Below are 27,055 nucleotides of genomic sequence, written 5' to 3' on the forward strand. Positions count from 1 at the left end.
CTTTGTTTACCATTTACTTGGAATATATTTTTCCATCCCTTCACTCTTAGTCTTTTGTGTGTCCTTACGGCTGAAGTGAGTACTTATAGGCAGCATAATATGAGAATTCAAGAAAGTGGAAACTATGGCATATTACTTCTATCTATACTAGATTAAACGTACTAAAAAGTTAGTTTTGCATGACATGATACTGTAATTTCCAGAGGTAGTTACACCAATATATGTCACTTTACATCCTCTTTTCTACAACAGAACCCTGAGCCACCATGTAACAAGTCTGGCTACTCTGAAAACCTCATCCTGGAAAAGTCACTTGGAGAAACAGAGAGATAAAACAAAACAAAACACTGAAATAAAGAAATATGTACAGCAAGGCCCAACTATTTGAGATCACAGTTGTTTGAGTCTTCCAGCCCAGATGTTAGACATGTGAATAAGTGAACTTTTGGATGATTCTAGCCTGAAAGGCTTCTGGCCAACTTATTTGATGTCTAGTGGAACCAGACTTCTAGTCTTCCTGCTGAGTCCTGGCCCAGACAGTATAGGGTAGAAACAGTGCCCTGTCTGAATTCTTGACCCACAGAATTTATGAGCATATTGAAAATTTGTTTAATGGTACTAAGTTTTGGGACGATTGGCTATGCATCCATATTAACTGGAACAGATAACTGGAGAATCATGGACTGTTAGAGATGTAAAAGAATTTTGAGAAAATCTAGTAAAAGTTTATTTTATATATAATAAAATAGCTCAGAGGGGCAGAAAAATTAGCTTATCATCTAACACCTTATTTGTGGCAAACAATCGTCTTTCCTTCCTTGTGATGAGAAGAGTCCTGGTCTGGTAGGGAATGCCCTACTTGAGTTAGTGAATTGGGATAAGGTTTTCCCTTTAAATGATTGTTCATATAGCTCCAGATACTCAGGGTGATAGAGCAAGACCAATGGCATTGAAGTTCCCAAAACTTACTGTGTGCCTTCAAATATACTAGGCAACCAGTCTACATAAAGTGTTTACTGTATGCATATGTGTGAATATATAGGTGCTACATAGGGGTTAAGGGGATGTGGGAATTTTTCCAACTCTGATTAATTTGACTCAGAAGTATGACTACCAAGGGAGCATGCCTAGAATTATTAGATGGGTGGTCTTGAAAAAAAATGCATTATTAATGTACTGTTTAATATGCCAAAATAACTAAAACATGGTCACATAAACAAAAGCCTGACCCTTCTGAAATCTTCACATGTGAGTGTGTTGCCCCTATTTTCCGCTGTACCACAGTTCTCTCCAAACTGAAGCAGCACATCAGCAATCACATACTTTCTGGTGCACTGTGAACTCTTTAACAACTAGCCACCTGGTCACTCCACTCTATCTCCTAAGGGACAAAACTATTGCCCTCAGGACATTGTGGACTGAAGATTTACATGTTTCAGCCCCTCTGTAAATAAGTTCGCTCAAAGTTACTTTAGCAGCTATTTTTTTTTTTTTTTTTTTTTTTTTTTTTAAGATTTTATTTATTTATTTGACAGGCAGAGATTACAAGTAGGCTGAGAGGCAGGCAGAGAGAGAGAAGGAGGAAGCAGGCTCCCTGCCGAGCAGAGAGCCCGATGCGGGGCTCGATCCCAGGACCCTGGGATCATGACCTGAGCCGAAGGCAGAGGCTTTAACCCACTGAGCCACCCAGGTGCCCCTTTAGCAGCTATTTCTGTTATCATTTAATATCTTTTTTTTTTTAGAGCATATAATCAAAGACGTTGAATCAGAAATTACCAGAGCTATGATGCTGTGAGGAAGACCAAAGAATCATTCCCAATGACTTATGGTTATGTAGGATAGGACCACTCTGTAAAATATGAGACAAAATTAAAAAAAAAAAAAAGCCATTTCAATGTTCAGTTTGCAAAAATTCCCATACAGGAGAACAAAGATAAGCTTCTGGAAATTAACCTCAAGGTCGAAGTTTCTATCATGTGTCCTTATGACCTTAAGCCAAGCAAGGTAGGTTGCATTTTTTGATAATTTGAAAAAAGGTGTAAGCAATTCAAAAGTTACTATAAATATATACCATAATTAAAAAGTGTTTTCTAAAGATAAAACTATTCTGTAATGGGATTCAACTGATATAATCTAACCATTATGTGTACTTTATATTAAACCCATGGAAAAAATAATTTTGAATTATTGAAGTCATCAGAAGTATTCCCTTGATTGTATATGACTCTTTTTTTCAGCCTACCTGCTTTCTTTTTCTTCCTTACTTTTCTTTCTTCTTTCCTTCTTTCTTTCCTTCCTTCTCCTTACATCTCTCTCTCTCGGTCTCTTTCAACATGCATTCCTGCCATTCAATTTTCTGTTCAGCATGAGATAACCAATGTTATCACAGAAAAAATGAGGTCATCTTATTTCAAAGCCAAGAAAATTTGGGGTCCAAAAGTAAAGACTGTGTCCAGTCACCATTGTAGTTTCAGGGAGTAGCACAAGGCCTATTGAGGAAGGAAGACCATAATTATGGTAGTAAATTAAAATTACAGAATATTATAAAAAATGGATTTCAAAAATGAAAGGATTTTTATAATAGCTATGTTTTTCTCTTGTGTCATGCATGTAATAACTTTTTAGCACATTGTTTTCTGGTATACACAGATGTGTCTGTTTTTCAAAATTAATAATGACTTAGTTTGAGCTCAGGTGTATAGCCCTGTTAACTTCCTGAAATGTGAGGCCCATAAATGAAGAAACATATCCTCTGATCCAAACCCCCTTTGAATTATCAAGGACTTACTTTCCTTTTCTAAAGAGCTGACCAGTGTTTGATTCTCTCTCTGAATTGCAAATCACACATCAAAGATTTTTCAGTGACTGCAAGCATGGCTTTTGCAATTTTTGGTAGGTTGTGATTAACAAGCTACAGTAAAATGGGATGACAAATTAAGGCTTACAGGACTAAAAATACTGTTAGTAATTACAGCTTTGAGAAAAACAAAGTCAAGGTTTATGCAGGAAGCAATATTGTTCTCCCCAAAGATGCCCAATTACTCTTCACTAAAAAAATATAAAACAAAAAAACCCTCAGTGTATCTCTGTGCAATTCTCAGATGTAAGTCAGTGAAAATGCTATGGAACGTGTAATTTCTTAGGACACTTTGAGTAGTTAAGTTAGAAGAAGCTAAGGAAGGGAGGCAAAAAAGGAGAAGCTAGAGGTAAAACAAAAAGATGTTACTAACATGAAACAAGAATAAAAAAATCTGTTGGGGGGTGCCTGGGTGGCTCAGTGGGTTAAAGCCTCTGCCACGGCTCAGGTCATGATCCCAGGGTCTTGGGATCGAGTCCCGCATCGGGCTCTCTGCTCAGTAGGGAGCCTGTTTCCTCCTCTCTCTGCCTGCCTCTCTGCCTGCTTGTGATTTGTCAAATAAATAAAATATTTAAAAAAAAATCTGTGGGAAATTATTAGGAAAAGTCATGTTGATAAAGATTCCAAATCATATCATGGCTTTATGCAATGAGAAGCAAGAGATTAGGCAATTAAAGTCTTGATGGTGGAAAATAAATTCCTTCAAACACTTGATGCAAAAAAGACCTGGGAGTTTCTTTAAATAGAACAGACATAGTCTTCTTTTTATCCATACTAAACAATAAGGCAGAGAAATAGTATTTATCTTTCAAAGAGTTAGTTCTTTGTTCTAGCATACAGGTTGGCAAACTTTCTCTATAATGGGACACATAGTAAATATTTAAGGTGTGCAGGCCATAAGGTTTTTGTTTGCATTTAGTCAACCCTACTGTGGTGGTGAACAACCATAGACTATACCTAAGTGCCTGGGTGTGATTGTGACCCCATAAAACCTTATTTACAAAACAGGAAGTGAACCAGACTGTATTTTGCCAACTACTGCTCTAGAAAATCAAACTTATGAAATCGTGAGTTTACTTTCCCAATTAATCCTTTAGTTGGCAAAAGACATGGCCAGGAAGAGGCTGGTGGGCAAATGTAATTAGAAAATCTGGTTTGAGGCACCAACTCCATCACTTCATGATCCTGGACTAGCATTAAACTTTTTAAAACCCATGTGCATCTCTTCCATAACAATACCTATTCTGGATACTTCATAAAGTATCTGTAAAAACTCAGGGAAATAGTATTACTAGTGGAAAAACTTTTTAAACTAAAGTATTATAAAGTTCTCATTACTAACCAGGGATAAGCGAGCAGAAAAATTGTTAGATAGGAACCTAAGATAGTAGGAATAAAACAGATGCAAATTTATGGAATCACTAAATATTCACTTTCAGAAGCCCTTCGTTTTTATATAAAATGCAACAGACAGATTGTTCAGTTGCCATGAAATTAGAGGGCTAGAAATGGCTTAAAACAGTATGGAAACTATGCAGAAAGTGCTGGAAGAAAACACTCTTGATTTGATTGCCTGTGTCTTATTCCTGGCTCTACCTTTTACCGGCTGTGTGACTCAGATACACCACCCACGTCAGCCTCGCCTGGAGAAAATAATATTCCCTACTCTGTAGAAATGTTATACGAATTAATGAATCCACGTAATGTTCTTAGCAGAGCTGCCTGGCAGACCAGAAGTATTTGATAAACATCAGGCCTTTTTTTATTGAAAAGTTTCACCAAGTCATGTAAGTCTAGAATGGAAGAGCCTGTAGAGGTCATTTACCAGATGCCTGAATCACCTTTATGTGTTCATCCCATCTATGAACACTTATGAAAAAGCTCATTACTTTGCCCAGAACTCAGTAGAGGTAGCAAATTTAATTCTATCATTATTATAGGAAATTTATTTCTTCACAGGAAAAAGAAAGCAGTGTTTAGATCTACTGCCTTTTTTCATTTCTCCTACACACGTCTAAGCCCTAAAACAATACACAGGGTCTTTCCACCTTAATATATGGTTGCCGCCAGATGTAGACTATAGAATGCAACACTGGCTAGGAAACCTTCCTTCACCTGCCTCTCAAAGGACTGGCTGACAAAACCCTGCTCATTTCATCTTGTAAGGGTAGGGTGTGTTATTAATTGACATTGATAATTAGTATTACTTTTTAAAAAAATTTTAGTTATTTATTTGAGTGGATGGTGGGGAGAGAGAAAGAGAGCAAGTGAGCACACATGAGTAGGAGGAAGGGGTGGAGGGAGAGGAAGAAGCAGACTCACCCTGAGCACTGAGCGGGACATGGGGTTTGATCCCAGGACCCTGAGATCATGACCTGAGCCAAAAGTAGACGCTTAACTGACTGAGTCATCCACACACCCCCAATATAAGGTTTTAAAAATTTTAAACAAAACATGATATTCATAACAGAGTAGCCCTACAAATAGGAAGGTAAATAAATGACTACACAGATTTAAAAGTAGCTTAACACCTGCATGAATTTTTCCCATCATTATCAATACACTAAGAAAACATCAAGTCCATTCATTTCACATTTTTTATATACTCCTACATAAATATTATTTAATGTATGTAAGCCAAGTTTTTGGTTGGTCTTATTTTCAAACGAATGAGCTGACATAAATTTTCATTCACCATAGGAATCCATTACTTCTGTACCATCTTAAATGTGAAGCTTTGTTTTAGGCAATCTCTAAAATGTTCACCCTTGATTAATTTTGAAAAGTGCTTTCAAAACTATAACCCAAGTAGACTTTGCTTAAACAAATTAATTCCTCCTTCAGCTTCCAGGCACATGAACAGGGCTTGAGTCCAATTCTGTGCTTTTCTTCTTTCAAATCACTTCTCTTTAGACCAAAGGGATCACTCCCTGGAAGACGAGTCAGAAGGAGTTATGATGGACAGAGGAAAAAGGGTATCTTCGCCGACAAGCTTACCAAAGGAAGAAAAATAGTCAATAAAATGGAGTTGTCATAAGAATAGCTTGAAGTCTGTGGCTTTGATTGATGAATTCCTTTTGCAGTTACTGAGGTAAACCAAAAATAAATCCCTATATCTTTTGCCTCTTAGGTCATTCAGACAGAATGTGTTTTCAGAGATGAAGCATCATAGCAACAGCAAATCTGCTAAGTTAACAGAATACCATGGTGAAGGTCAGTGTAAAATAAAAAAAGTAAGATAAAATAAAGGCAGAAACATTATGCTGCTCTCACTAATTGAGCAACATATCCCTTTCTTCCAATACTTCCTTGTCAAGAACAATGAATAAGCATTTGAAAGAGTCTTAAAACTGAAATAAACTTTTTTGAGCTCACATCCACCAGGTGACTTGGGAATTTGGGGTGATAAATGAAGTCCAAGCCTTAATTTTCTGATCGGCCTTTTAGCCTGCATCTACCTCATATTATTATCAATGTTCCTAGATTAAAAAAATGCAGTGACAGAGAATTATCTTTGCTATAGATAAATCTATCCATGAATTTCTGGTTGGAAAAAAAAATTCTAGTGTCTTTCAAGAATACATGACTAAAGTCTTGGGGGTTGGTAAAACAATTATATAGGAACAAATGGTGGCATAAATAGACAACTGGGCCTTCTGTGCAATTAGTACTACAGAGAATGACTCAGTTTTAGCTATTTGACATTTATCATCATTTGCCAGATCTCATTTCATGTTTAATCACCTTCCCGCCAACAACTAGATGGCAAATCAAGTCATGTAATATCTAGGGGAACATTTTAACAATGTTTATTTTGTGGGTTCACTTTGAAATTATATTCCTTAAAATTAAAAAAAAAATCAATGCTATTTAACAAGTTTTTAATGGCTGCTCTGGACATCGAGTGACCCCTGTTAAATGTTTTCAGAATAAAATAAACAAAAGTGTCTTCTGAAGTTGGACTCCATGTATTACAGGAAACTCCCATTCTCACCGCCCACCCCGCCCACCCCAGGGAAAATCTTGCTCTCTCTTGACTAACACTCACTCGTTAACTTTACACAAAAATGAAATGCTCTCAGATGGCACCTCCACCTGTGGCAGACTTGTATACAGTTGTTGCATCGCTAAGCTGTACATCTGAAGCTAACATCACATTGTGTGTTGACTATGCTTCACTAACAAAATAATAAAATACAAATAAATAAATTTTTTAAAATGAGATGCTCTTCTTCAGGGACAATATCAACTCTACCTTCAATAAGTCTGATTGTGAAAGGATATTAAGCTACCTTTAACTGGAGACTGGAAGCTCCTGACTCTAGAGTTAAGAGACCCTGCTTGGGTTACCAGCCTTCATGGTATAGAGTAACATGGGCTAGAAAAAGAAGCCACAGTGAGTTTCAGGTCGGGGATGACAGCATGGGGAACTCCAGGGACCAACTCCCCAGTGAAACAGATGGCAAAACCCATAAAAGCAAACATCTTAATTTTCAAGAAATTGTCCTCAGGACATACAGAAAATAAAGAAATATTTTTTAAGAAGATCTAACACTCAGAACAGGGAAAGTCTGTAGCATTTAACCCATTTAAACCACAGCTCACTTTCTTCTTTCCCTGCCTCCCCTTCACCCAGTTCAAACTGACAGGGCCATTTAGGTTCCCCTTCCCCTCCCAAACAAGGGTTACTGTCTCTTACCGAGATTCAGAGATGGCCAGCATTTCTCAACTCGCCTAACTCTGAATTGAAGAGGTTAAATTCTTGGGGAGTAAAGCCAAGAAGTCAGGGGCTTCTTTCCTCCATCTGGGCCCCACTCAGGGGCTACCCCAGAGCTGGCAGACTGATAACACTGAGGCCGTGACCACCCTTACTCAGCCTGCTTGTAGAACCGAGGTTCAAGGGGCACCCTGGACTGAGAGCTCTGGAGGCTACTGCCCCACCCAGTACTTGGAAAATCGATTCAGAAAGTTTGTACCCTGGAGGAAATGTAGTCTGTGACAAAGGAGAGCTCAGAAGCTCTCCCCAAAGGAACAGAGATTATCTGAAATGGAATCTGTGGAAGTTCAAGATAAGGGCACTCTCAAAAACAGGAGCTCCTCTTAATTAAAATCAACAAGCCAAACTGCAGGCCAGTCAGTTTACTAGAGGGAACCAGGAAAAAAACATAGCTAAGAAGATCCCTCATAGGGTCAGAGTAAAACTCAAACCTGGTCTCAAAAATTATGCCTGCCTAAATTTAATTGGATCAGATGGCTGAGCAATGTAAGCTCTAGAGCATTGTTAAAAGCAACAGAGCAGTCAGCTGGTAAAATAGTAAAGTCAAACAGGCAGGGGTATAATATCAAATGAAGCAGGCAACTTAAAAGAAAGATCAGAAGAAGACAAAGAGAGACTTGCTAAGACCAATGTCATCCTAGGTGACTGTGCCTAGGTCCAAGGCTGTGCATCTCTGAGGAGTGACACCAAAGGTTTCACACTATAGTGGGAAAATAAATTTCACTAAAGCAACCTGGCCTAATCAAAAACAAATTTTAAAAAATCAAATAACAACAAAACAAGCCCAGGAGAGAGAGGGAATCACTGTTCAGAGTTGCTATATTATCTAAAACGTCCAATTTTCTAAGCTTCTTAAGATGCAGAGATTCTTTGCTAGTATTTCCATACCCCTCAAAGGGTCTGGTAGAGTAGTCTGCACCTAGTAAGACCCAATAAATGCCAGATGGATGAATAAGCATAGACTTGAGATGAGATCTTAATGAAATTTATACCTATGAATGATGATATAACCAGCTATGTCAGATATAATCGACAGTAATTTATATTCAAACATGTGACAATCTTAAACTTAATAAAAACAACCAAAAAAGCTAAGTATCTTAGAACTTCTCAATAATACTAATTTAAGGTCTCAGCTTGGATTACTAATGCAAATCTTTTCTGCCAATCTTATAATGAAGAAATTATACTTTTTATGACATTTTGATACAATAATTATATTTTACAGAGCAGGGGACCTACCATAATATTGAAAAACTAAACTCATTGCACTGAGAGCTGTTGGATTTGGGGTTTGGACTTGGCCTTTCTACTAATTCACTCCATAGCCCTGAGTAATCCCTTCTCCTCATTGCAATCTTCTCTTCTCTCCTAAAAAGTGGGAGGGATGGGCAATATATCTTCTTAGGTTTATTCCAACCATTGGGTTCTACGACATCGCAAATGGAAGCTTAGCTACTTAGTTTGACATAATAGGAAAACACCAGTGCATTCTGTTTTCTTAGCATGTGGTATAAATATGTGTTCCAGTTAATATTATATTTTGGTGCTACCAGTAGGCTCTGGCAAATAAATACTGTGTTTCCAATGTCAAAGTTTGCCAATGTCAAAGTGTTTCTTCACTGGCCTGTGATTTAGTGTAGCACTTTAAAAAATCAGGAGAGTAATGGTGAATCAGCTTCTTTGGAATTCATATTCAGTCCAATTGCAAACTAGAGCCATGGTCTTGAATTAGACACTGAACTGATTCACCAGCCCCTGGAGGTATTCTGTGATGCTGAGGGTGGTAGTGGGGACTGGGGATGTAATTTATTCCTACCACCAGAACCTTAAAATAAATCTAGGAATTTGTTGCTGCAGAAAATTTCAGGAGAAAAAGATACCAGGGTGTTTTTTTGCCCCCCCCCCCCACCACTGTGTTTGCTTTTGATTTTTGCATGTTTAAATCTTTAGAAGAAATATGTGGGGCATTAGGCAATAAACTAGTGACAGTGAGAATGGAAATGCACAGCCAGACTGAAAAATCAAAACAGATTTTGGTAACCAATTAGAAATGAAAAGTAAAGGAGAAACACAAGATGAGTGTGATTCTAAGGAGCATAGCATGGGAAATGTGTAGGTTACAAAACCATCAATGGAAATTGAAAATTTGGAGGGCAGTACATATTTTTAGATACTTAATTCTAGTTATACTGAATTTGGGTTATTTCTGAGATGTTTGGCTGGGTGTATCCAGCAAGTAGCTAGAAATAATTCTATAGTACACAGATAACGTCACTGGCATATAGATTTGGCTAAAGTCATGAGGTATGGATGAACATGAAAGCAGTGAAAGCAGTCATGAAAAAGGGACCAGGCTTTTGCACAGACCTTTGGAAAACGCCACCACAAAGTGCCAGGTGGTGGAGAGCAAAAGTTCAGAAATAAAACAAAGAAGTAATGACCCCAGAGGCAGGAAAACAATTAGAAGAAAAATGTTCCTGAAGCCATGGAGAAAAGAGCTAGTTTTCAGAATCTGGGTGGTGGTATGAGTTCAGTGCGTTCTGCTAAGTATTATAAATAGTGAAAATACATCAGTGGATTTGGTGACATGGATAAGAGCAATTTCAACAGAATTGTGAGACAGCCAGGTAGTAGACAGGTAGCAGAGATAGTACACTTTTTATTAGTTTTTAAGTTTGGTGATTATGGAATATATGATGGGATGGTTTCACAGGCAGAGAGGACTAGGAAAGTATCTTTTGTTTGTCCTAATATGTGCTTTTTAAGGAAGATTTGGAGTAACATAAGTATATGTAAGAATGGAAAAGTATATATAAGTAATAACAGCACAACAGTGAATAGTATTTTTATTAAGAACGATGACCACTTTTTCTTTTAAGACAAAGCGATTTTGAAGGAATGCAATATTAAAGTAATTGACACGCTAGCTGTTGGTTCCTAAAAAGTAAGGAATGCAGGAAATTACAGTGAGTTTCCCAGGAATTAATCTGAAAGAAGAATGCAATATTTTTCCCTAAGTTGTCATGAATAAGCAATGCTTAAAAGTTGAAATGACTGTTTTGTATGAACATAGTTGGACTAAAAAAGTCTGTAAGAATTTTTGAGGCAAGAGGCTGGCTCTAGGGTAGTCTAGCTCAGGAAAATAGCATGGGCAAAGGGAAACTGATATTTGAAGAATGGCAAGTATTTCAATGAACTTGGGGAAAGACAGTAGCTGAGAGAGAGGGCTAATCAAAAGACAAATTTGGACAGGGCAGATGGTGAAGGGTCTCATAGTGGATGCTTGGGCCCAAATCTTTTGGACCACTCTTTTTTGGTTGGGTCTTCGTGAAGTGAATTGTTTATGTACTAGAACAACACTTTCAATAGAAATATATTCTACATAATATTATAAAAAATGTATATAATATATAGTATATATTATATGTATATGCATACATGAATATATGTACTTATATGCACACATATGAATAAAGGAAATAAGCTGACATAATTGATGTCCACTGTCCTTTATTTTCCAGATTAATCAAGACTTTATTTTCCAAATCATCTTTTAGAGAGAGTACTCATCTTTCAGAGAGTACAGAAGATGGTCTTGTCTATTCATGGAGAGTGGTAAAAACCTGGACAAGCTAATTTAGGTAATGAGAAAGAGGGTTGTAATAATGTACTTGGTCCTACACTAACAATTTTTGAGCTGGAGAGCACTTGAGGGATTGTTTAGTGAAGGAAGTCCTGAATTCAAAGGCAAATAGAAACTGGCAGGTAACAAGAATGACAAAACAAGTGTTTACCTGATGAAATGGCAGCTGTCAGAAATGAGTGCTACCAGCTCATTCTATCCAATAGATGTGCTCTGTTTTGTTCATACAACATTGAAAGAAAATTTTATAACTGTTCAATTTTTAGAAATCAGATTTCATGTAGATAACAAAATTTCTGAGTTCTCTTAAAAATGAGACCTTCAACCCAGGGTCCATATTCTCATTTGGAATTGAAATGGGCTGATATGCTCATTCTTTTTGGTTTGTGGTAGAAAGTGTGGAAAGAAATAATCTGGGTACCAAGAGTTGATCCATCAGGCATCAGAATTGGGGCACTATTCTTTCTTTTTGCTTTCTAGTTATCTGTTATGTAACTGCATTGTATTTGATAAAAGAAGGAAGATACGTTGTAAATAAATGTACTACACCTCAATCTAAAAATTGGTTGCCTGGGATGTTCCAGTGATACTGGAATCTATGTATGGTAGAGGCAGCAGCCATAAATTAATGGACCTTGACCCACAGGTAGCTATTTTGAGTTGGTTTTGATTGTCCCATGAATTTTCCTTTTCAGTCCTCCCTCCCAGTGCATATGGCCAATGATGGGGGTGGGGGTAATAGGTGAGCGAGAATCACTTGGGAGTAGTGGAGGTTTTACTTTCCCTCCGTGGCTCTGCAGGCATGAGGGCAGCTCAAGTTGAAGCCTATGAATAGCAGATATTTTAGGAGAGACTAGGGGTTGTAGTTGGAGAAACTTTAGAGCAGCAATTGCAACTGGGTTAGATTTTGCCTTCATCCACCACCCCAGCCAGGAGAGATTGGCAACATCTGGAGGCATTTTTGGTTGTTACAACTGGAGACTAGATGCTACTAGTATCTACTGGATGGAGGCCAGGGATGCTGTTAAATACCCTCATATGCACAAAAAACTCCCCTACAACAAAGAATCATCCAGCCTAATCCAACAATAGGGTCAAAGCTGATTGATCCTGCTTAAGAAGAAATCATCCCTATGTGCCTAATGAAACTACCAGAGCCACTATTGACTTAGGTTGTCTGCTGAATTATTGTTTTAAACTAAATCTAAGGCACAACTTAGCAAGGGGCAAACCTTCCTTAGTCTCTTCTGGCCTTTCAGATGTTTCTGGAAAGAACACTGAATGCCTTGGGGTTATCCGACCCAATTTCATCATGACAGATTTTATGGACTAGCCATTGTGTTTGGTACTGTCTGAAATGTAAGGAAAGGGCTGTCTCTGGTCTTAATAAGAGAGTAATATTCAAATACGGAAGGGCAGAAATTCTTCTCTTAGCACTTTCATCTTTCCTAATAAACCTGGAGGTTGAGCTTATATGGTTACAAAAGAGAGAAATAGTATTCCAGAGGCTCTGACCTAGAAAGCAGACATCCTACCATAGTTATTAGTGAGGCCCACTTTTTAAATTTCTTCTTCTTGGGGCACCTGGGTGGCTCAGTCATTAAGTGTCTGCCTTCAGCTCAGGTCATGATCCCAGGGTCCTGCGATCCAGTTCCACATGGGGCTCCCTGCTCAGCAGGAGGCCTGCTTCTCCCTCTCCCACTCCCCTTGCTTGTGTTCCCTCTCTCAGTGTGCCTCTGTCAAATTAATAAATAAAATCCTTTCTTAAAAAATTCTTTTTTTTTTTTAACTTGATAGTCTAAGTTGTAAAAAAAAAAAAATGCTATTACTTCCAACTAGTTTTCTTGGGATTCTGGAAGAACTGATTAAGAAAGACATGTTGATCCAAACAAACACTTCTACTAAAAAGAAATAGAAATTATATAATCAATATCCTTAAAGCTGAAAGGTATTTAATGAGGAACATTGTTTATTGTTTTCAGTTTTTCTTGATTGATAGGCTTTCCATTCAGAGGAAAATTGCTATAATAGCAGGAATTGTATGAAATTTGAAACTCAAAGCTATTCTAAGCTATTTTAATAATGCATTCTTCTGTCAAAATGAATTTTAAAGAGACAGTTAAGAAATGGCATGAATACCAAGGTTTAAAAGTACACTCAGGTTTATTCATCATACTATACTTGAAGCACAAAAATATCAGGATACATAAAATGCTCCATTTTGTATTTGAAACTCAGGTTTACATGCTTAAATAATAATCTCTTGCTTTTGGGGGGGGACCCTGGGACATGGGGATCACCATTTGAGCACTTATCAGAATACCTCATGCTCAGTTGAAAACCCTTTTTTCTACCTACATACCCTCTCTGGTTTGACGGATCTTCTCTACTCTCCGAGGGTCCCTGTGAAGACCCTCAACTCTTATCTCTCAATCTGATCTTGCCGACAACACTAAGTTGTACACCCAACTACCAACTTGACATTTCCACGTGGATGACTGAAAGACATTCAGCACCATCCTCCTTCTCCCACCCCAACTTGCTCCACCATTACAGTCAATGAACCTCCATCCATCTAGGAGCTCAAGCCCAAACCATAGTACTTATTCTTGACTTCCCTCTTTCCTTCATCCAACTGATTAACTTGTCTTGTTTAATATATACTATGTACAATTTTGGAGTCCTTTTTTTTATTTAAAGATTTTATTCATTCATTTGACAGAGAGAGATCACAAGTAGGCAGAGAGGCAGGCAGAGAGAGAGGAGGAAGCAGGCTCCCTGCTGAGCAGAGAGCCCGATGCGGGGCTCGATCCCAGGACCCTGAGATCATGACCCTTTTATTTACAAACCTTTGTAAAGAATGTATTAATCTTCACGGTATTAATGTCCAACATTTATTTAACCATTCCTATATTTTGGGTCATGCAAGATTTTTCTATTTTTTGCCATCACATGTTGTTGAGTTCATTGAATACCTAGGCATGTTTACTATGTGCAGGCACCGTTCTAAAACTTTAGACATGTTAATGCATCTAATCCTTAACAATCCACAAGATAAATACTATAACATCTCCCTTTGACAAATGAGAAATCTGAGACACAGAGAGACTAAACAGCTTGCTTGAGATTATACAGCTAGAAAGGGGAGGTGGGATTCAAATCAAAGCAGCCTGACTCCAGAGTCCATGTTCTAAATCAGTCTGGTATGTTGTGCTGGGTTCATTACCTTGCAAGCTGACTGTATTTTAAATCAGTCCCTATGTAACTCTGGTCATTTCTTTAGAATCTATTTCCAGAAGTGGATCAATAGTCATAAATATTTAAAATGTTTTTGATAGTACACATTACAAAGATTTTCTTCAGAAATATTTTACTAACTTTGTCAATTTCCACTCCGTATGTTGGGTTGAGAGGGCCCTCTTAACTGTGCTTACATCAACACTGGATATAATAATTTTACAATCTTAACCAGCTTTTTGGAAACAAGTTCTATAAGAGTTATAGTTGATTATCCTTGGTTATTAGAGCAGTTAATTATTTTTTCAAGTCTAAATTAACAATTGTGTTATTCTGTAAACTTTTAAAAGATTTTATGTATTTATTTGAGAGAGCGAGCACAAGCTGGGGAGAAGTGCTGAAGAAGAGGGAGAAGCAGACTCCCCGCTGAGCAGGGTACCAGTGTGGGGCTGGATGACAAGACCCTGGGATCACGACCTGAGCAAAAGGCAGATGCTTAATCCAATGAGCCACCCAGGCGCCCTTTCAGTGAATTTCTTATGTTTGGCTTTTTGCCGACTTTGATATCAGATATTTCACTTTTTCATAATGAATTCTGGCCCTTCTTTATCATTCTTTATGCATTGAGTCTAACACCTTGAGACTATCCACACACACACACACACACACACACACACACACATTTGTTACTTTGTTTTTCATTTTTTTTCTATTGTTTACTGAAGTGTAAGCATCTAAAAATTGGTTTCTGGAGCTGCATTGAGCTTAAATAGTCATACAAATAACCACCTAGATTTCCCTTTTAATCCCTTTTCATATTATGAATTATTGGAAGTCTTATTCCACCTGTTTAACTAATATTTAAATATACACTGTAATTCCTTGAGCCACTAAATAAAATCAAGGATCTTAATTTTTATTGTGCAGCATTTTACCTACAATATAGCGACAGAATACGAACTCAATTTCCGATTCAAATAAACTTGTAAAAACTCCCTCCTAGTTTGGATCCATGGCCTAGGTCTAACGTCTACACCCATATTACTACTGTACTATTTGGTCACACACTGTAGGTGCAGACCTCAAGTTGTATCAGAAGCTCTACCTCAGGGGCACCTGGGTGGCTCAATGGGTTAAAGCCTCTGACTTTGGCTTGAGTCATGATACCAGGGTCCTGGGATTGAGCCCTGCATCGGGCTCTCTGCTCGGTGGGAAGCCTGCTTCCTCCTCTCTCTCTCCCTGCCTGCCTCTATGTTTACTTGTGATCTTTATCTGTCAAGTAAACAAATAAATAAATATTTAAAACAAAAAAACAAACAAAACTCTACCTCAGTTCAATTTATCAAGTTTCTAGGTGTCAGTTTCCCATGTGTGACCTTACAGATTTAGAGACATCTGGTTGCTTTGGTGGTGGGGTTCTTTTATCTATCACCCCTCTGTGTCATGCCTTACTATAAAGTGTTCTTTCTAATTCATGGACTTCTAGAGTCTTGGTCAAGTTTAGTGGAACTTTTTTCACTGAGAGTCAACACTTTCTCTGGGACTCGTGGATTTCCCAGAAAGCCTCAGGAACTACTGCTCAGGGCCAGGTGAGGTCACACAGACCAGTTGTGGGCATCTGCTCGATGGTACCCCAAGCTGCCTTGCTTTCTGTTTCATTTAGGGCTGGATTAAGAAGCAAGTCTCCAAAAAATTCTTCTGGATCAATCATGGGTAGGGGAGGTGGGTACAAAAACCCCTGGAAATCAGCATAGACAAAATGTAATTTACCAGAACTTCTGCTCAAGAGCAGTCCTGGATGAAGTTGGCAGGAATAATCTACCAGGGCTAAGGGTTGAGAGCTCCCTCTCAGGTGGGCAAGTGACCCCTGACAGTCCCTATACTGCCTCCTGAGAGTGGATTCCCTTAAATACAGAGTATTTGTTCTGCTCAGGCTGCCTGACTTCCACTGTCAGCATTTGGTTTTTCATTTCTATGGGGGAAGCATTAACTTCTCCTTGAAAATTGTTGAATAAATATTTAAAGAACATTATTGTGCAGTTGGTACCAAATTATGAGCCTGAACAAGGGTTTCTGCAGCTCTGGGTTCAATCCTGGTTTTAAATATTTATATTCCACATTGAAATATGCAGGGGTAAAGGGACATCGTGTCTGCAGATCCTTCTCAAAAGTTTTAGAAAAAAAAAATTCTATATGGACACTTACACATAGATGCATATACACACACAAAGGGAAGGATAAGCAAAGGCAGTAAAATGTTAGTATGCGGGAAATCTGAGAATTCTAGAAATTTCTGCAATTTTTCTATAAGTCTAAAATTAAAGAATTTAAAAAATAACTTCCAAACCTGATATTTTAAGGAAAAAAACATTAAAGTTCATAGAAAGCTTGGTAAACACCTAGACAAGATAATGTAAAATGTCCTTTCATTGTTCTATTATATTTTTCCTGAATCATGGAAGTCTAGATTTTTCTATAGATCAGCATACCAAGTAGAGTGTTTGTCTCTTCCATTACTTACCTTTTTAAAAATTTTATAATAGACTTGGTATAGAAATATTTTGAGAAATAATATAGAATAAAGAACAGTCATCCAAGATGCCATTTTGTCATTTTTGCCACTGAGTTGCATTGACATCAGAAGCTCACTAAACAGCTGTCAAATATCTTCATAGTTTTGCAATATCATGTGTGGGATGTTGAAGCCTGCCTGAGAATTTAATTTGTTTATTTAAGAATTGAAGGCAAATGTAACACATTTTCAAATACTGTGATTCGTCAATTAAGATGTACACGGGAAGGTGTAATTTATTTGCAGGATGATAGCCAAGTCTTAAAATGACCAGTAAGGAAAGATACTGACAGTAGCTATAAATAGAAATAATGTGAATTGTCAAGGTAATTTTAATGAAGCAATAAAACAAAAGAGATTTCTGAAAAAAAAAATTAGATGTGAGTAAATAGCAAAGGGTAAGAGCAAATTAAAAAGTAAATTAGTTTTAAATTAAAAAAAAAAGTCAAGAGACTTGAAAAGTCCAATTCCTACTCCTTGTGTTAAGGACCTCTATTAAGATAATGCCTCAGCTGTTGGGTTTGGAAATTGGCTTCCAATTCCATTAACCTCCTCCACATTTCCTTCGTTTAAATAATCAGGTTAGGGTCACTTGGATGGCTCAGTCGGCTAAGCATCCAACTCCTGATTTTGGCTCAGATCATGATCTTGAGGTTGTGAAATGGAATCCAGCGTTGGACTCCTCTCTCAGCTCGGGGTTGTTTTGTCTCTCTCCCTCCCCCTTTTCCCCTTCCCTTGCTCTTTCTCTCTCTCTCTCTCAAACAAAAACATAAAATCTTTTTAAAAATCAGGTTAAAAAGAAGACTCTGAAGGTTAAGGTTGCTGTATTTTTTTTTTTCGGGAAGACAAATCAGAAAGAAAATGAAATTATATAGTTTGAGAGGAGAATTCTATTTAGGAAAACATAAGCAGGGGGTGCCTTGGTGGCTCAGTGGGTTAAAGCCTCTGCCTTCGGCTCAGGTCATGATCCCAGAGTCCTGAGATCGAGCCCCGAATCGGGCTCTCTGCTCAGGAGGGAGCCTGCTTCCCTCTCTCTCTCTCTCTGCTTGCCTCTCTGCCTACTTGTGATCTCTGTCGAATAAATAAATAAAATCTTAAAAAAAAAAAAAAAGGAAAACAAGCAAATTGTTTATAATTGATACCTAGTGAAAAACATTCAAGGATCACCTCTAGGGGGCTGCTTGAACCAGACTTCCTGGCAAGTTATTCTGTTTGGTATATCTGACTGCTTCAAACTACTCTTCATTAAGGCTCTTCATTTTAGCTGTGAAATGAATGCAGTTCTCTATTGAAATAGTAACTAAAAAAAAAAAGAAAAAGAAAAAAACTCATAACAGTCTTACTGACCCATGTGCACCATACTCTGAAGGTTTTCCAAGTCTGAGTTTGTCCCTCAATAAAAATTTTAAGTGGAAGTCTTGAATTCAGAAAATGTTGGTATGCTGAGGTTCTGAGTTCTAAGAAACTGCAAGTCCAGACACTTGGACTTCAGTATGTTGGATCCTAAGCCAATAGAAGTTGGATCTGAAAAAGTTGGCTGCTAATTTTGATCAGGAAGAAATCAGTTTAAGAAGCAATGATTAACATAGAGCTATGAACAGAGTACGAAGTGATAAAATATGAGCCAACATTGCTACAGGTTTCTCAGATTCTGTTCTGGTTATTTGAAAAGAGATTTGGCTTTGGGATGATTTTATTAAACTGAATTTTAAAATGAAACTTGAATGAAGACATGATTTTAAAAAACAGTAATTTTTCCCTTAAATTATACCTTTCATTTCCATCCTGCCATGGAGAACTTGTTTTTGAAAGGCAATAAAGAACATTAATTAATAAAACCCTAACACCTCCCCCCCCAAATCCTGACCATTTTGGTCACTCCTATATATTGTTTTGATTAAAAGCTCCTGGTCCTTATTAGATATCTCCATGGTTCACCTCTGTTTTCTCTCTAGAATTGCTTCCCTTCAGCTCTGGACTCTGTTTCCTCTTTTCATCCTAGAAATCTGTGCCAAGTCAGAAAGAAATAAAGAAAGAAAGGATTCACACTTTAAGAAAAAGGAACTAAAGGATACTTTCAAGAGATTGGGACAATTTAGGACTGCAAAATAGGGATTTCAAAATTTCTTTTAGCTTTAGAGTCATGGGTAATTTTTATAAACATGTGGGAAAACAAAATTTCCAGTATACCTTTTATTAGTGTTTGGGTTTTTCCCCTTTTGGAAAGAATAGAAAGAACTGTAAAGGCAAGATGAATCAGCTCAACTTCACTATTGTCATCTGACAATATATATATTGTCATATATATATATGTCAATATAATATAAAGGGACAAAGATTTAAGGAAGGAAGTCATGTGGTTTTAAGCCCAAATTTGAATCCACTGGGACTGGTGGGGAGTGGGAGAAGAATTCTCTTCACTTAGGGAGACCCAATGGTAATCTTTAATCTGGCTATAAATTTAGCATTTCTAATTGCAGATCTTTAGTCCAGATTCCAAAAATGTAAAGATTCAAGAAGACCTCTTCACCTTCCACTGCACAATTTTTAGGGCCCCAAATTTCATGCCTTCTCCAAATGGGAGCCTTCATTTTTTAAAGGTTTTATTTAGTTATTTAATTGGGGGGGCAGGGGAAGAGAATCTCAAGCAGACTCCCAGCTGAGTGTGGAGCTCAACTCAGGGCTCTATCTCACAACTCTGAGATCACCACCTGAGCAGGAAGAATCAAGAGTCTGATGCTTAACGGACTGAGCCACCCAAAGTGCCCCTCCGAGTGGGACACTTCTTAATACAGGAGCTGCTCAGATGACAGTTTTTTCCAGAATGTAGCTGGAGAGATTCTACCCTCCATTTCTCTTCCTTTTACAATGGACAGCTGTGTGATTAGAAACCTCTATCCTCAGATGCCTGCATTTTCTAACTGACCTCAGAAGTGAATTTGTAAAGGAGGTTATCACTGTTAAATTACCTGCCACCTAATCCCTTTGGTTTTCCCCAAAGATTTCTGGACAGCAACCAGTTATCTGGATAAAGGATTAAACATTCTAGAAGTAGTGGGATTAAAGTCATTTGCATAAACAGAGATTGAAATAAGTCTGTTGAATTGACTCTGCTTTCCTTGCACGATGAGACTCTGCAGTGTGAAATGTTTTACATCCTCTGTCTGCCAGTACTGGTTCTGCCTATTTTATATAAAAAGCTTCTTCATCCCATTTTCAGCTTCCTTCTTTTTTTGTTTTATTTTTTTTTTTCTTTTAACAGAAATGATGGCATTCAACTTACCTCCAAGAATAGCTCAGAGCTGAAGTTCTCAGTTTAGTCATGAGAATTACATTTCTTTCCACTTTGGAAATGCTCTACCTCAGTCTCTGTAATTATGACCCCATAAGGGCTAGGTTATTTCAATTAGAATGAAATATGTGACTTTGTAGAACATACAGGAAGGAGCATCTTTCTTTTCTTTTCTTTTTTTTTCAATTTATTTATTTTCAGAAAAACAGTATTCATTATTTTTTCACCACACCCAGTGCTCCATGCAATCTGTGCCCTCTATAATACCCACCACCTGGTACCCCAACCTCCCACCCCCCACCACTTCAAACTCCTCAACAGGAAAAATAAATCATATTATTGATTTCTCCTATCAAGAATATGTACCCACATATTAAGATAATAATTTTGTTTATAAGAACATTTCTTTCTTATAAACATTTATTTATAAGAACATGCCTTGAAAAGGAAGGTTTTGTATGTAAAGCTCAGCTCCTGTATATTAAAATTCATGGCTTCATAGTTCTTGTGTTGAAAAGGTTTTCAGATGATGACTATAACTTATAAGAATGGTAGAAAATTTCTATACAATTTTCATGTTGGAAAATAACCTACTAGCAGCAATTATAAAATATATTGAAAAGAATCCAAGAGAGCACTTGAATGGTCTCTTATTTCTCATCATCCAGTTCTATTTCTGAATCTCTTTCTCAGTAAGTTTTGAAAATATAAACATCGTTTTTCCTTTTCAGAGAACTGATCAGGTTAATTAACCCGTTGAAATGAGCAAAATGAGCGTAGAGACAAGAGCCCAGCATGACATTTTGTTAATGGTCCATATAAACCTGTTATGCATTTTCAAAACGATACTTTCCTAACCTTGTATTTAATGAATTATGAAACTTCCATCTTTAGCATGAGCACACGCGCCGGACTCCCTGCTTTCTCAAATTATACCCTGAGAGAGTTGTGTTTACTTACAGAAGCACAGTTTTCAGACTTGTCTTCCACAAAACCGATCTGGCAGGGAGTCCTCTGATTCTGTAGCCAGTAGTCTGTAGACTCGAGCAGGCTGTTGCTGCAAAGAACCTGGAGGGAATCGAGAAAATCTTCTTAGTGTTACATGGCCAGATTTTCTAGTTTAACAAGCAGCTGTTTTCTGAAGGATCTGTAGGTGTTTTCTTCACATCAGAGCATCTGGATACTGGAAAAAAACTTACATGACAAAAGCACCTCTAGAATGTGTAAAATATTCAGCCAGTTGTTGGTTTGAGAGGAATACGTTGATGTTAATACTAATGTTCCTTCTGTCATCAAATCCAGTATCTGGGAACTTCAATGATGTTCAACCTGTGGAAACTTCAAATGATTATTTTGGGGTATGGTACAGTTGACAATGGGGATCAAAGTTCATTTTAGTGGCAGTGTTGGTGCACTCTGGGGACATTTTCAATCTTAAAAAATTTAGTGTTTTTCCTTTTGGTGCAGTATTGCTACTGAAATGATATGCTTTCAGCTTCAGCTTTGCTAACATGTCTGTGAAACAGGGTTCAATTCTTTGTTTTTTTAATAGGGTTCAACTCTTACAGAATACCTAATGTACTTTGTTAAGTTCAAAAATTATTAAGGATAAGTAAATGTATCATGACAGTCATTTTCCATGTTGAAACAGCACAGTAAAACAAAACAAATTTGAATTTATGAACCAAACAAACCCAAATATAATTAACAAATAACTGGTTTCTGGGCTTGGATTTTAAAGCAAGGAAGAAAAATTTTATTTCTGTGACAAGACATTTTGAAGTTGCAATCTCATGAATAACCAAACAATTCAAATTCTAATATGTCTTAACACTACCCAAACAGTGTATAAGATTTTTCCCAACTTATGCGAGATTTCCAACGTTCCCCTGGTGCCCTCTACTTTATTAGGGTACACGTCTGCTAATATTTGACTCACTACCTTCACTTGAGCAATAGAATAGATTTAATCAGTTTGGTTATTGCCACAAAAATAGAATGACACTTCAATTACATACCATCTGTATAACAAAGGATTGTTATGCTGTACAGATAAAAACGTGTGAATTTTTGTCTGTGTGAGTTAACCAAATATAATTCTCGTATATTTTCCAAAACACTTCTTTTTTATTTTTGCTGAGAAATATTACTACCTTTAAATCTTTTCTCACTCAATGTTTATTATTACTAGAGATGACAGATTCCATTGTCTTTTTCTAGAAGAATACAAAGAGGCATGCAGAGGACAAGCAGGTAATTTTGAATGATGAACTTAGGCTATGACTGTGAACTAAAGCTGACAACAAGAGCTTCTCAGTTCTCTTGCACATTTTACCTAAACTGTGGTTCTCAAAGTGCAGGCTGGGCCTCCAGGGGTCTCTGAGATCTTCCAAGGAGGCCAGCCATCAAACTATATTTAAAATAACAGGAAGACTTTATTTGTCTATTTCACCATGATTGTCTCTTAAGGTTCCCGTGGAGTTCTCCAGGACCCATGACAGTGTAAGGGCACAACTGACCGCATGCAGAAGCCAAGAGCAGAGTCTGGCTGTCTTATGTCAAGGGAGATATTAAGGAGATTTGCTAAATTCTAAAATGAAATCACTCCTCTTCTCACTAAAAGATTTTTTTTTTTAAGATTATTTATTTATTTATTTGACAGAGAGAGATGACAAGCTGGCAGAGAGCCAGGCAGAGAGGCAGGCAGAGAGAGAGGGGGAGGCAGGCTCCCTGATGGGCAGAGAGCCCGAAGTGGGGCTCGATCCCAGGACCCTGAGACCATGACCTGAGCTGAAGGCAGCGGCTTAACCCACTGAGCCACCCAGGTGCCCCTAAAAGTTTTTTTTTTTTTTAAATAACACTTTAATTTTACATAAAAAACATGCATATTAATTCCTGCCTTGTTGATTTTAGCCATTTTTTTAAATAAAGACAACGTAGTGTGGCTATATACTATGGAATATTACACAGCCCTAAAAAGACTGAAATCTTGCCATTTGCAATGACATGGATGGAACTAGAGAGTATAATACTAAGCGAAACAAGTCATATGTAGAATTTAAGAAATAAAACAAATGAACAAAGTGGGGAAAGAGAGAGAGGGAGAAATCAAAACACAGATTCTTATCTATAGAGAGTCAAGTGATGCTGGTCAGAGGAGTGGGCATGGGGGGAATGGGTGAAATAGGTGATGGAGAGGAAGGAGTGTATCTGTCCTGATGAACACCAGGTGTTAAACAGAAGTGTTGAATCACTATATTTACACCTAAAACTCATATTACTTTGTATGCTAACTGGAATTTAAATAAAGACTTAAAAATATGCATGTTAATATGTAGTGTGTTTATTATTGTTTTCAAAGTATTTTTAAAATAAAAATTATTATTATTTTAATGTAAATAATTTTTAAAAACCTTTCTTAGCTTTAATTGATAATTTGAAAAATGTCAGAAAGTACAACCCCTATAAACAAAAGCTTCACAAGGTCCTCAATAATTTTCTTAGAGTGTAAGGGAATTTCAATCCCCTCCCCCTCAAAACTGAAAACTATTGATCTAGACTCACTTTATTTAAAGTAGAAAAAGGCACTTGGTCCACCCCACTCCTCACTGCTAATCACTTTCTCTTCCAGCATGTAATAGAGTTGAGCATGGGTATGAGGGGTCCAAGTTGAAATCCTAGCTTAGTAATTAATGGTAGAATAATCTTGGGCAGCTAACTTCAATTCTGATTTCAGTTTGCAGACCTCCAGATGGAGAAAATAATACTCACCTGGTGGGATCATTGAATATTCAGGGCGATGACAAGTGTCTTACACTGTGGCATGCAGATAGCAGGTTATCCTCTTAATACGTGCTTTTCACTATTGCTATTTGAAATGAACTACAAAGGAAAATAGAAAATTGAATGCTTTCACTTGAAATTAGTGGATTTGAAAGCATTTCAGATCTGTGAAGACAAATTGTCCTTAGCAAATATTCTAATCTAAGGTTTGATTTTGGTTCTGCATTTTATAGTATTAATAGTTACAGCTATGATTTTTTCTTGTATGTTTAGAGTGTGCTGGAAAATGTGTTAAACTTGTCTTTTTTTTTTTTTTTTTTTTTTTTTTTTTTTTTTTTTACCTTTTAATTTAATCCTTATTGCAATGCTACAAGGTAGGAGTTATTTTAAAGATAAGGATCTTCACAGAAATTGTTATTTTGAAGGTGAAATCTTGAGACTCAGAGAGATTTGAGTTTTTTACCCAAGTTGTTCAGAAACTGGCTTTGGATTTGGTTTTAAAAGTACCAAGGTCTTTAGGTGAAATAATTTAATTATGCAGTCCTCCATAACCCATACAAAATGATTCTAATTTGGGGTATGTTTCCCAAACATTATGCACACCTCATATTTATTATTATAACTATACTTTCTCATGGACTTCCTTTTTTTTTTTTCCCAAAGAGATAGAGAGCATGAGCAGGAAGTGTAGAGGTAGAGGGAGAGAGAGAATCTTAAGCAGGCTCCATGCCTAGTGTGGAACCGAAAGTGGGGTTCGATCTAATAATCCTGCAATGGTGATCTGAGCTGAAATCATGAGTCAGACACGAACTGAGTCACGCAGGTGCCCCATGGTTCTCCACTTTAAGGCTATTTTTCATGAGTGACATCCTAAGGTAACATTTTTCTTTAAGGAGAAGAAACATTTTGTGATGTAAATTATGATATTTAAATTAATCCACTTGGCCTGTATTGGAATTTCTCAAAACAAAACAAAACAAAACAAAACATGGCTTTACGTCTTTTTGTGTTAACACTGAAAGAAACCCATATTGTCATGCTTCTGCTCTTTGCCTTTCTGTGATCTTTAAAATTTACAACACCCATGGTTTCAGAATAGAGCTTTCATTCACTCTGAACTATAAGAATGTTAGAGACTTAAAAGGGAGACATCAAATGAACATACCAGTTAATAATACTTCACTGTGCAGTATAATAAACACTTCAACTATAATCACTTCTTAGTCATTGCAAAGCTCACTCCTCAAAAAGTAGGCACTGGGCATCTTCTGATTTCTATGTATTCAAAGAACATGGAATTATGGTTGCAACAAAATATGTCAACAAATGAAAGCAACTGTCATTTATCAGAGCATATGAACTATTTTGGTCCAAGGTCAGCCTCAGGAAGAGGACAGAGTTCAGACACAAGTCACTCAGGTCTTTCAGTAAGTGGGAACTGGGTTGGCATGTTTTCCTAGTGAAACACTGAGAGGCAGAGATGGAGACACCCAAAGGCCTCAGCTTGACACCTCCCACTGTGAGATGCCCACAGCTGTGATACATACTGCCTCATGACGAGGCTGATGTGACCAGAGCTGGTTAACTTGCTGGATTTCTCCTGCATTTAACTTCTTCAACAGAGAAATGAGGGCAGAACAATGAATCTGTCAAGTCTTTTACTTTAAGGGTATTTTTGCACCTATTTTTAAAGTAAATAATAACCGAAAATATGCAAAGAACTTGTTCTGTCCTAGCTAGCCGTGAGGAAAATAAAGAGCTTTTTGGATCTGCTTACTCAGTGGAAAATGCTAGAAAGACTTCCTGTTTGGTTGTTCCATATCCCTGGGATACCGAGTGTTTTTCTATGGTACATCTTTGGTTCAGAGGAAAGAGAAATGTCCGAGAAAAGAAGTCGCATTTAAAAATGAAACCTAAATCTTTCAGTGCCTTAGAAGAAATATTTTGAAGGAGCTTTGTTTGATGAAAGTCTTCACTCACTATGTAACCTTAAAAATTGAATTTTATTCATCATAATTAAAGAAATAGTTCACTTGATTATGTTAATAATGAAAATACAGTTGCCCTATACATTTCATTAATAGAGATAATACCTATATTCTTTAACTATTGACTAAATAATGCTACATTTACTGAGAATGTTCTGGACTAAGGCCCTAATATATATAGTACCTAAATTAAACCTCTGGACATACAAGGTAGAATTTAAGGCCCATATATGTAATGTGCTTAAAGAAGAGAACCTATAGCAGGTTCTCAATAAACATTAGCTATCATAACAATGATTATTCTCTTCTCCTGGGCTTAGAGGAGTCAATAGTTTACCTAGTTAGTGGTGAACTAGGATTTGAGACAGGCTCTCCAAATCCAAAGCCCCCATTTGCTGGTGCTCCTTTGCAAGTTGGTAAAATACGTAATTTCTTGTCCTTGTGTTTTAAGGAATCCCAGTCTATGTGTTTATTCATCTCTCTCTCTTTCTCAGGGCTCTTTCTGAGTGATAAGGAGGTTTGAGTCCCAGTTCCAAGGCTACTGTTTGGTTAAGTCACTCACTAGCTTCCAGCCTCAGTTTTTGTAAGCAATTAATGCATGTGATCTGAAGGCATGTAACTTCTACACTAAGCAGCATGTAACGCTCCCCCCCCCCCTCCGGCTTGCCCTCCCCCTGCCTCCTCCGCTCCCAGATATATGAAAGGCCAAATAAGCAAAGAGAATAAAAATTCAGCCTCAATAAACCACTTAGCATCATAGGTTAGGCAATTTTAACCTGTGAAGAGCTTTTAGACAAACAATTAGAGACGCAGGAATGCTAGAAGGAAGAATACATACTTGAAAATCTAATGATTTTGAAGCCTTATGAATATGACCTCCCTGCTGAGAGAATCACTTTCTGA

The 27,055-nt window shown here is 37.3% G+C and overlaps 1 protein-coding gene across 4 annotated transcripts in view; it reads right to left on the reverse strand.

Moving 5' to 3' along the window:
- LOC101693015 (SPHK1 interactor, AKAP domain containing) overlaps positions 1-27,055 on the reverse strand; it is a 172,229-nt gene that overhangs the window by 90,052 nt on the left and 55,122 nt on the right. For all 4 annotated transcript variants that reach the window (XM_045078826.1, XM_045078825.1, XM_045078827.1 and 1 more), the window contains one exon: positions 21,342-21,449. In XM_045078826.1, the coding sequence (XP_044934761.1) occupies positions 21,342-21,449 (108 nt within the window). The remainder of the gene's footprint in view (positions 1-21,341; positions 21,450-27,055) is intronic.

The sequence above is a fragment of the Mustela putorius genome, unplaced genomic scaffold (genome assembly GCF_011764305.1).
Source record: "Mustela putorius furo isolate JIRA1106 unplaced genomic scaffold, ASM1176430v1.1 tig00000275_pilon_pilon_pilon, whole genome shotgun sequence".
Taxonomy (NCBI): domain Eukaryota; kingdom Metazoa; phylum Chordata; class Mammalia; order Carnivora; family Mustelidae; genus Mustela; species Mustela putorius.